The 12207-nt window shown below is 37.9% G+C and overlaps 1 protein-coding gene across 3 annotated transcripts in view; it reads left to right on the top strand.

Moving 5' to 3' along the window:
- Positions 1-12207, top strand: part of DPP10 (dipeptidyl peptidase like 10) — a gene marked incomplete at both ends in the record, with an annotated part of 492309 nt that overhangs the window by 464397 nt on the left and 15705 nt on the right. For all 3 annotated transcript variants that reach the window (XM_080346727.1, XM_080346726.1, XM_080346725.1), the window contains 6 exons: positions 1618-1709; positions 2807-2854; positions 3552-3673; positions 7475-7522; positions 9526-9624; positions 9733-9802. In XM_080346727.1, coding sequence (XP_080202853.1) covers positions 1618-1709; positions 2807-2854; positions 3552-3673; positions 7475-7522; positions 9526-9624; positions 9733-9802 — 479 coding nt within the window. The remainder of the gene's footprint in view (positions 1-1617; positions 1710-2806; positions 2855-3551; positions 3674-7474; positions 7523-9525; positions 9625-9732; positions 9803-12207) is intronic.

Genomic DNA, 12207 nt, shown 5'->3' with positions numbered 1-12207 from the left:
ACAAGGGAACCATCATCATAAACATAGGTACAGCATCTGGCACAACATCCTGATTTCATTTTGTGCTTGCGACACTTGTCACAGAGTTACTACGTCATTCTTTCCTTGTGGATCTGCTAGAAAACAGATCGGTTCTTAGGGACTTTTTCTGCCTTGCTGGTTCCAGGCATCTCTCATAGGTGAACTTGAGCGTTTTCTGCTTTCTAGTTATTGCTGCTGTTGATGTAGAGCCCAGAGTTTACAGGGTGCAGTTCAGAAAGAGAGAGACTGGGAAAAAACAAAACAAAAAAAAAGGCTTTTTGCCTTTGTGACTTTTTGTAGGCCACATAACCACTGAGGCCACTGTGATTAAGTATGAACTGCTGCTCTGGATTCACATGGCCAGAAAGCACCACTAGATCCTCCATCTCTCTTCTTTATAACTTCTGCTGCTCAGCTTCACCTACTAAAGCTGAAATATGAGCTGAAGCATCACCTCTTTTCTTTACAAAGTTGTCTTGAATTTTAAAACTAAGAATTTTTATATCCAAGCCAAGCATCATAACCTTCATACAGAAAAAAAAAAAGTATGTTCATGCTGTATTACAGTGAGGGTTGAAATTTTAATCTTCAGCAGCCTAAGCCACAATTTTACCTTTTGCACTAGGAAGAACTCTCAAATGAGCTTCTCACACTTCAGATTGCATTGTTTTTAACCCATGTCTGATTAGGAATCTGCTGCAACTTCCAGGCAAAGAGTTTGGTTTCACCTGTCGGCAGATAACCATTGCATCCTGATGTTTCCTAGTTCATTCCCTGATGTGTTGGCTGAGAAAACTGCTGACACATTCTTTGAGAGAGGTTTTCAATCTCCCCTTGTCGCATTTATTTTCCTTGGCTCGCACTGGCATAGAAACAATTTGTAAGAAGGAGCAAGGGGGGTTCCCCAACTTGTAAGCATTTGGCTCAGTTACTAGAATTTGGAGCTGCTCTTACACTCTCCTCATAGACCCTGGATAAAAAGAGGCTTCTCCAGAGCGCGTGGTGGAGCAGGGGCTTCAGCTAAGTTTGGATCCTGTGAACTTCTGTGTCTGAGTTTGTTCAGCGCATTTCTCATAGAAGTTTTCCTGCCTCCTCCTTGGAGAGTGGTGTTGATGCCCTGGCTTGGCACAGCATCTTTGGATAATCTTGGTTCAGTACAAGTGTATGATAAACATGGAAGCTTGGTGGGCATGTTCTGGTGTAGGATTTTGGTTAAAGGGGTCTGAATCAGATTCTCCTGCTCTGCTACCGTAAAGGAAAAGAAACACTAAAAGAAACTAAATTTGTGTAATGACAAGATCCTTAGCTTGAAGTATAGGACTTCTATTGTTTGTTGGCAAATGGGCGACTGAAAGAAACATTGCGATGGAAACTGAGATTATTTTAATTACTTTGAAAAGTTTACATATGGGCAGGAAAGGATATTTGAAGTTCAGGCCTGTCAGAATGTTCGTTTTGTGATATAAATATAAATATGTTACTTTGCACATTGAAGTTTAAAACGCTGTAATCAGTAATGACATATGCAGACAATCCTGCTAGACAAAGGAAAATGTAACAACTAAGGTGAAAGTTAATGTTTTCTGTCTCCTCCAGGCTAAAAGTGAACAAATCAATGTGCGACACCTGACATCAGGAAACTGGGAAGTTATCAAAATCCTGGCATATGATGAAAATACGCAAAAGATGTAAGCACTGTTCTCTTCTTTTATTGAGGTATCTGAGTTATTAAAGTAAAATCCATTTCAATGTAAATTGTGTGTCTAAAATTAACAGTATTTATTTCATTTTTGAGCATTACTGTAAATTTTACACTCCCAAGTACATAAAATGCAGTTGAGAGACAATCTACCTTCCAGTACAGTACTTCATGCATTTTTATGCAGAGGAGAAAGGAACATACTGTGACATCAGTTGACTCACTGTATTTTTAAAATAAAATAAATTGACACAGAATGCAGCAGTAGTAACATTTTGGTGACCTCTCTCCTGGATCTCAGAAAATAAGTCATAGTCTATTTTTAGTACTTGATAAAACCCAAAATCTTCAGTTTTCATGCTTGCTTGGTTACCACATCAGGTCTCTGGGCTTTATTCAGAGATCTGATGGAACCCCATAAATTCAAATTATATAGATTATCCAAATCCATTATTTTCATCCAGATGGACATTTTTTCAAAGCCAATATTGACATTATAGTGGGAAGGAAATGCAACATCTATTTGGTGATCTTTGGGACGAGCAAAGAACTGACACAAAGCATTTGAAGGCTGCAGATTACTTTAGTGGATCTTGGTTAGTCTTCATATATATCTGCACATGGCAAAAAATAAAAGGATGTGTTTAATTCTGATTTGCTTTAAAATAAATGATATTTGAGCAAGCACCCTTCTGAGGCTGCAACAATGCCCGTCATCTCCAGTGTTACTGGAGAAACACTCTGGCAACTCCTTCCATGGGTTTTGAGAATATATCTGAAGAGTTTCTTGATCTGAGAATTTCTTGATACTTCCAGGGCGTTACAGGAATTAAACAGAAACCATGAAATACTATGTTGAGCACTGTTTTAATATGAAACCATGTAGCATCTGAAATAACTACTCAATATACCAGATCTAAGTTTAATCATGGAGTTTAGGTTTATATATGTGTTTGCTCTTTGCATGTGTTTTAGAATTTTTAATTTAAAAAAATGTTATTTGTGACATCTCTTACTTCTGTAAACATCACCTGAATCTGACAGTTTACCAAACTGAGTTTAACTTTATTAATTTTTTGGGCACAGTTATTTCTTAAGCACTGAAGAATCCCCAAGAGGAAGACAGCTACATAGGTAAGGAGTACATGGGGCTGTGTTAACAGCATCTCCAGCCCAAGCGATAAGTGCTGAGATCATGTTCTGTGAGCTCAATTGCTGTTATGGGGCTTGGGTATTTATAATATGTAAAAATTGAACTGTAGCACAGAAATAATCAGTAAAATGCACTAAAAATGCTGATGATATTTATTTTTTTTTTTTTAACTGAAAATATTTTCATACCAAATGAAGACTTATGTCTTCACTAGTCCTTTATAAGCATCTAAAAAACTAAACCTAAATGCTGGCATGTAATATAACCATATTTTTAAAAGTAGTGAAAATCTAAATAAAAATAATGTTTATGGAGTCCAATTATGCAATTCAAAGTGTGTGAGCAAAGCACCTCCTCCTTATACAAACTTCAGTGCTTAAATCTGAAGCTAATGAGGCTTTTCATGGTGTCCTACTGGCATTGTTACCCCCCAGCACAGATCATTATTGGAACTCCAGTCGTGCTTTGGGCAGATTTGGGATCCTAACCGCATTGCTCACTTTACAGAACAGTAGTCCACTGAGTCATCTGAAAACAGTTTGCATCAGGCACAAAATAAGATGGTGATATTTTGGCAAGTTTAGGGGCTGAAACAAATTTTGTCACTCTGATGAGCTAATTCTTGGATTATTGTATTTTATTCCAATGGAAAATGTTTCTTATCAATTTTTTCCCCAGTGTATCAACAGTGGGATCATTGAATCGTCAGTGTCTGTCATGTAACTTCTTGAAAGACCAGTGCACATACTTCAGTGCAAAGTTTAGCCCCATGAATAGGCATTTTTTACTGCACTGTAAAGGTAAGTCAAATGCAGAGTGTGTAATAATACTGTATATGTGTCTGAATTAATGTATTCCCTTGAGAAGTGCATTAGGCTGGAGCCTAGCATTTAGCTCAATAGTGGATTATTCAAAATTCTGTACAGAGCTTATTGCAAGATTGTAAGTAAAGATGTTCTGTGTAAAAGCTAAATAACAAGTGATATCAGAAAGCTGCTCCAGTCCTTGCCCTTCGGTTCTAGTAAAGGACAGTGACTTTTAAATTTCACCTGAATAAAAACCCTTCACCAAAAAATGTGGAATTTATAGTAACAGTACTGTGGTTCATAACAGCTTCATTATCTTATGTATTGGGATTGATCTGGTGTAACTATACCTCATTAAAAATGAGAGCCTGCTTTCTGTAACACTATGTCTCTATGTGTGCGTAGAGTAGATCTGTACACACCCACATAAGTGTGTATATCTGAGTATGCATGTATCTACCAAAAAAGAGATACGATTTCCACACAGACAGATCCCCTTTATCAATACAATTGCAATTTAGCTTTTTATTGTTAGCTGCATTCCCAGCAGCACTAAATGGCACCAATTGGTTCAGAGTTTCTGTATAAACAGAAAACTAGAACCATCCCACACTGCGAAATTTATAACCTACACCCAGGAAATAAACACTGATAAATAAGTAAGATTATAAAAACAGGTTCAGAAGAGCATAAAGCAATAAAGTGTATAGCTAGACCTGTTGACCTTGAAACTTGCAGTATTTTACAGACAGTATTCTCCGAGTATTTTTATTCAACTAGCGTCAGATTGAAAAGAGTAGAACACAATTCATCTGAAATGCGTGTGAATAGCCCATTCTATTTGCATGCATTTTTTCTATTTTTTTTTGCAACTGTACATTTTTATTGCACAAAAATAAAATATCTGCCAGCTTGAGAATTGAATCTATTCAAACAAACAAACTATGAATATATATTGGGTAAAATAAGGTTGGTTTGGTTTTTTTTTTGTGGAAGTGCACCTATAATACATAGTTGATTAGAAAAAAAAATATACCAGCTGTATGGTTTATACATGATTAAAGCTGCGACAGAAGTTATGGAGCTAATCCTGAGGCCCTTATCTGAGTAAAGGCTGCAGTAGTAATGAGCTCCTTATGGCTTAAACAGAGTTTTCCCTTGTGCTTGAAATGGTCTCTATGGGGAAAATCTCAGATTCCTGCACCAAGAAGGGCTGGTAAATTGGGAGGAGTTTTTTGCCCTGAATTAGCAATATGCTGGGGCCCAAAAACTTAGCTTCTTTTTATTATTTTAGCAAAGTATATTCAGCCTGTAATTTTTAATGTGTTCCTTCAATATAAGTGAATGCCAGGACAAGGTTGCACATGAAATTACTCACAAGCTTGTGACTTCCAGTGACTTTGGAGATGGCAGTTCTCTGTCTGAGCTGATAAGACTGTAGATCATCCTCCCAGCATTAAACCTGCCCTCCCTCGAGTTGCAACCAAAAGACTGTCCTAAGCTGCAGATGTTGGGCAGGGATGATAAAACACAGTCATTAGGTTTTCCTGTGTCCAACATTAATGTATAGTTGTCAACATGGGGTTATTTAGAGTGTTTCATCAGAGCTTGACAGCTATGGAAGCAGCGTGGCCCTGTGTACCGCCACAACTCTGCAAAATGCCTGTGGTGAGGCTGGTGTTTGACAGTGTCAAAGTTGATGGCAACATCACCAGAGAGCGGGTATTAAAACTCCTCTGCAGAGAGTTGCGTGTAAGAGTGAGAGGTAAACTGCTTCAAGGAGACAGATGACACCACACCGACATGCATACACACTCATTTTCCAGCAACAAAAAGCCTGGCTGAATTGCAACAAAAGCAATTTGCCCAGAAAAATCCTTAGGGGACTCTGAACTGGTTTGATCTACACATGTTTCAATTCTTCCACCTCCTGTTTACCTGTGAGGACCTTTGTTAGGATGGCTTTTCCTCCTTAGTTACCCTCAGCCAGGAGATCTGTCTCAATACAGCAGCTGTATCCATCTCCAGAGGCTCTGCAGAGTGAGGAGCTATTTCTAACTCCATAGATGAAGGACCAGCTCTACAGCCTCTCAGCTTTGGCGAGCGGGTCCTTTACACTTACTTTCCACACTGTTAGTGGATTTTTTCATTTAGCACTTCATAAATACTAACAGATGTTAATATCTCCACTCAAATAAGATACTTCACAAAGGGAGTAATTGGTTTTCCCACTTTATGCGGCAGGAAATAAGTTGTGGATTTTAGTGTTTAGTTACAGGAGGTCAATGGGAAATGCAAGTGCTGTGCTTAGTTCTGATGAGCTGTAACACAATGCCTGTAACACAAGTCTGTTTTTCTCTTTTCTTATTGGCTCTTTAATCTACTATAATCTGCCTTTTTCAAAATCTGTCGTCATCCTTCTGTCTTTTAGTATGACAAATAGAGCTGGCCTGGAAAATGATACTGCTTTCACCTCCAAAAACTGTCTTTCTTAAATCAGAATTCAAAGCAAGATGACAAATTCAGAAGTAAAAGGAACTGGGAGGAAAAAGGAGGAAAAAAAAAAGATAGAGACAGCCGAAGAAATTATCTTTTGAAGAGCTAAGGCAGAAAGCTTTGATTTGTCAGAAATTTACCTGTAGGGTTTTTGTCAATAGTCTCTCTTGAGGCAGAGAATGAAACTGATAAAAATCTTCAGAGGAGACTGTCAGAGGCTTTGAATGGCATCACGCTATTTATTTCAGGTATTTAGGTTTCCCTAGGCTCATGCCATAATTAATTGAGAGAGACAACCTCCTCAGGAAGACTCAGAGCACATAAATTAAGCTCTGTCTCTGAACCGCTCTCAAAGGGAATCTTTTTTTTCTCCGAAAAAGAACAGTCTGAACTCCTAATTTGAGAGGGTCCGTGCCTTCACCTGCCATGGGGTCCTCAGGGACTTCAGCTTTTCTGCATCATCCTTCCTAGCCCAGTAGTGACTGCCTGCATGTAATTCAAGCTCTTGTCTCACTGAGATAAAACTAGATTTCCTGTGTACAAATTCTGTGTGCAGGGTGGGGACGCATTTTCTTCCCCAGTTTACACTAGTGGGAATCCTCAGAGCAGGGACCGTGATCTCAGCTCTGTTTCTGGGTGTGCTGAATGTTTGGTCACCCCAGTTTCACATGCCGTCTTGTGCATTTGTACGGTACCTATTGACAAGGAGAATTATTCCTGGTGCTTTTAGCTTCTTAGTGGTACAGTAAAAATATAGTGTCTGACATTACCGTGAAATAAGATTAGATTACATTACATCTAGATTTAACCATGATGCCATTGGTCTTGCAGAGCTGATGTACCAAAGGAGCTTCTTATGAAAGAGCTTAAGTGAAATATGGGATAAATTTTCAACATCTCTGTAGCTTTTCCATAGAAATTATAAGCGAATATTATCATTAATTCACTTCCAGTCAGCCTAAAGTTACTGTTTCTGAATGTCAAACTGCTATATTTTAGATGGTGCTGTTAAATGCCTCCATAATTCTTTTTATTCTTCGCTTATAGCTAAAATGAGCAGATTTAAAAAAAAAATAAAGCTTCTCTGTGCTTTCTGTTTCACACTTTGGTACCATAGTCCAACCTGTGTCCTTCCCAAGAAACACCAGTGGAGTTCCTGCTGTGTTGGGAAGGATGTGTACGGGGCTGCCAGGATCTGGCCTGACGTGGTCACTGGTGTTCTCATTCTTTGTCATTGACTGAAATGCTGAGTACTGACTACCTAACACTTCCTCTATTTTTCTCCTCTCCTCAAAACAGGGCCAGGCGTTCCAGTTGTTAGCGTGCACAGTACAAGTAATACTGCAAGTGAGTATTCCTTATGGATTAGGTATATTTTATTATCGTCCTTGCTTTTTTGGGGACCATGGGGGAGGGGAAAGGCAGTTACAAGTAAATGAGAACTAATAGATGGCTCATTCACATAAAGTTCTATTAATTAACTCTCAGCAGCATCCACATCTGCAAATGATAAGGAAAGAAGTTAATCAAGTGGCTAAAAATTTCCTAGGTTTTTTGGATATGTTTTATGCTAAGTGCATATATATTCATCGTCTATTTACACTTGAGTTAATTAGGTGGCAAGTTGGTCTTCATCCATTCCACTTTCTATGTAAATTATGCTGCCATTATGATACACCTTCTGTATTTTTAGAGAGGGTTTTAAAGTTAAAATCCAATTATCTTGAAGCAAGGTACAGTCCTTGGATGACTGATCATAAAATCTGACCCACATACAATGAACGTAGTCCTGCTCTTACATTCTTCATATCAGAGCAACTCCACTGATACTTTCAATTATAGCAAATCCAAGAATAAAGGATTTTTAGGAGGGTATTCAATACCTCTAATTTTCAAGTTTTACTCATGAATTTCCTGTATATTGACACCAAATCTGTTGCTGTTTGAGGGGCTTTGTAGTGGAGAACTGTCTTTCAGCAGCAGCTCCACTGTGGCTCCACGTAGCATGAACGTGTGGATTAGAGGAAAAAGGGGACATCTTCCCATTCAAAACCACTAAACCAATCCTTACCTGTTCTAATTTCATTCAACAGATTATCCCCAGATTTTTTTCTGGAATCCAAAAGTCCTAAACTGTACTCACCTGCATCCCTTTTGTCATGCATCAGCCTCTATTCAGCCAGAACAGTGGACGTAACGTTGCATGTTGAAGTAGCATACTGATGAATAGTATCACACCATCAAGTATTAATTAATGTCTATACTTTGGCTTCCATTTTTTTTCTTTTTAATGTCACTGTTGATAGTATTTGCAAAGCTCAGTGCCATAGCACACCATGGGGAGGGAGTTCTATCCAACTTGATAAGGGGTAGCTGTTACTGCTCAAAGTAAATTCATTGACTTCTGTAGAGCTATTCAATTCTGTGAAGGTAGACTTTTCACTCTTTATTTCTTGTATCTAAAATTATGTTGATAGTGAATTATTATAAAAGAGATTTACGTACAGAATCTTAGAGCAAAGCAAGTCAGGAGAGAGGGATGTTGTTTGTTGTAACAGCAAGAAACCAAATAAAAGAGATAATTTACTCTTAATGTTTCAGTGCAAGATTAGACTATTCTCTTCAATTCATAAAGTAGTGATTAAAGATTACTTCAATTATTCTATCCTCAGACTGTAATTATACCATTTTTGTTGACAGCCTAGAACAAACATTCTCCTTAGATTACCTGTTTTGGCCCTACCTGAAGGGTTTATTGTTTAATTAAAAAAATCTACATTTTGGAAGCAAGATTGGTAATTGGAGTAAAAAAGAAAAGAAAATTTAAAAGAACTAATTATTTGTTCTTTAATGTGCAAAAGGATTGTTTCAGATCTGTCTGCAGCTTTAAACCAAACTGAGGTCTTGCTTTTGGTTGAAGTGCAGAAGACAGAGAAGGACACGTGGTGATCAAGTAGAGCTGGGCTGGCTGTATATTGACTTGGAGTGTGTTGCCTGAGCAGGATCTCTGCTTGACCCTGCAGATACTGCCCAGCAGCTGTTAGTATTTGTCAGGGATACTGCTATTTGTGTTGTTCATCAGCAATTTCTTTGTTAGTGCTTAATAAAAACAAAGCCTACCGAAGCCAGAAAAGGGAATAAATGTATATGCTTTGAATTAAACTGATTGCTCAGTTCCTGAATTGGAAAGCAGTGACTTTAGAAAAAAAGTATTTACAGAAGGAATTCATTTACAAGATTTATCATTTCATGTTTATCTCTTTTTCTTCAAGTTTTTAAAATCTTGATTTATCTCCGATGTGATGATTCTCCGTACTTTCCAACTTGCTTTTCCTTCCTGTTTTCTACAGAGTTTTATATTTTGGAAAATAATGCTGTGTTGAAAGAAGCTGTTTATAAGAAAAAGAATTCCAAGACTGAAATTAAAATGCTTCACATTGAGGATTACGGTAAATTTGGCAAAATGTTATTTTAACGAACCAAAAGCTTTCTTACAATGTTACTGTTTTTCATCTGTGTAACTACCAGCCTTTAATGTCTTGCTCTTTTCTTAAAAGAACTCCCTTTACAGTTGTCACTGCCAAAGGATTTCACGGATCGAAACCAGTATGCCCTTCTATTAATAATGTAAGTATCTGTGTAGAATCACTCAAAATAATAAAAAAATACTTCATAGAAAACATTTGACTCTGTAATAGGAAAATGTGGGGTTTTTAGTTTATTTTCTTTGGGTTTTGTTTTTTTTTAACCTTGTGTAGGAAAATTACCTTATGGATTTGAGTTGATAAATCAAAAGACCTGTTCTTGGGAAGATTTTGTTATAGGTGCTATGTGGAAGAGATGTCTGGAGTTTTTGGAGCCTGTCAAACATAGCTCTGCTTTGTTGTACTTTTGTGTTCATGAGGCACTGGCCCTCCTGATGGTGTAGCTATGAATAGTTCTGCAATGTTTCCTGGGTCAGTACTGATCCCTGCCCTCTGTGGGAGGAAGGAGATACTCCCTGGCAGCCTGTGCTGTTCTTTTAAAAAGAAATAGTGTGTGTATTTCCTTCAGAGACAAACAACTTTTAAGTTGCATGTATACAGAATGTATGGCAGAGGAAGAGAGCAGCCATGAGTGTACCTGCATCCTACCGGGGAAAACTGGTGATGGTCAGCTCAGGGCATCGTTTGTTGCTCCTCCTCCTGAGCGCAGCTTGGGTCTGCTGTGGGTGTAGAGGGCTTTCCTATACACACAGGTCTTCCAGTCCCATTTGGAAGGAGTTTATGTGGATTTTGCTAACACAGATGTAGGAGTGCACTGCTAAATTCATAAAAATGCCACATTAGTGGAGCTGTGTAGAACTCCCCTTAGTGACAGCAGAGATCCTTATTGTTGCATATTAGGTCAAATTTATAAGCTTGAGCTGCTGAGTGATCCCAGATTCCTCTGTTCAAATTAGATCTTAGATAGCAGGACAGAGAGGCACAGAACTGCTTATTTTGAAGTCCGGTTTGTCTTTAAAACTCAGGTTTTTCAGTTGTATTTGTCTGCAGCTATGGAGGCTCTCTGCTCTACATGGCTCATGAACACATTTTTCTTGTGGAAAAGCAGGACACAGGGATTTTTTTTATATTTGCAGCATTTGCAGGTATGCTCTTAAAGCACGGTTATATTTTAAGCAGCTCTTTTACATATGCCAAAGGCAAACTGACTCTGTGAATTGACACTGGCAGCATTAGGGGGAGTTGCAAACACTTGCACTTATCTTTTTTCTGAGAGTAAGGAAACACCAAGGTGTTAGCAGTATAATGCTTCCATTTTTAAGTATCCTAGTAAATATGTAGTCTGCTATATACAGTTATGGCAGAATATGAGGTTATATATTTGTGTAGAACCTGAAGAAGGCAGGAGGGAAGGACCAGAAACCTGGAGAAGGCCAAAGCCAAAACTGACAGGAAAAGGAAAAAAAAAACGCTAAGGAAATACTCTTGGATATCAAGAGTTGAAATAACAAAGAACAGTATTGAGGCAAAGTCTGAATTTAAAGTTACCGAAGTTGTAAGTACCCAGTGAGCAAATAATGTGGCCAAGTCATAACATAAAGATATGTTTTATAATTATTTTAGGTTTTTATGATGTACGTATGGGATAAAAAGGAAATTCATCTACTTATGAATACAGATTGTGGTATCTACATTTACAATCCTTTTTAATCAAATCCTTACCATTGCAATACTGAATTCTCAGTGTTAGCTCTAATAGAAATTAGTTTCAGAAAACCTTACACACTAATTAAATTATGAAACCGAAGATTTGAAATCTGTCCTGGCTCATGTGATGTGACATGCATTGTGTTGTGTCCCCCTCTTCCCTAGGAGAGGAATAAGTGATATTTCTACAGCAGCTTTTTGCAGACTTTAAGCTAAGGTTGCCAGCAATCCCTTTTTGAGTTAAAGAAGTCCCCAAATGAGATACAAAACGGAAAACTGTCACTGAAGTTATGGGAGGTTACCCTGTGGGATGATAATTGGAGCCTAATAAATTCTGCCTCACTCTTGAGAAAGAATTATGGGAAATCTGCATGTGTGCAGAGGGTAGTTTGTTAACCTACACAACTCCAAATTGACATTTTAAGGTTTATTTCATTATCAGAAGTACTACATTCAAAAAAAAAAAAAAAAATCCAGTCCAAGAAGAACATGTAGCTTTTACAGGAAACACTGATTGATTGTATATCTGGTATCACTTCCAGGATATTTGATTTTCCTGAGTCCCAGGCAAAGGGACTGTTGGGGCTGACTGAGAAATTACCCCTATTCCTACTGCTAGAAATGATAAACAGGAATTGTATTAGTGGCTGATAACAAGCACTGTCTTTCATATTGTTCAGCTACACCTACTTCCCTGCTTACATTCTCAGCCATGATACAATTATCATAATATTCCAGCTCCTGAAAATCTGAAAAAGTGTTCTTGCCAATGTTCTTGGTAAGAGTGTTGGTTTAGTTGTATGTTCTATATAACATCTTGATCCAGGCAACATACATTTA

Source organism: Nesoenas mayeri, assembly GCF_963082525.1.
Source record: "Nesoenas mayeri genome assembly, chromosome: 6".
Lineage (NCBI taxonomy): Eukaryota > Metazoa > Chordata > Aves > Columbiformes > Columbidae > Nesoenas > Nesoenas mayeri.
This window is presented reverse-complemented; position numbering and strand designations above follow the sequence as displayed.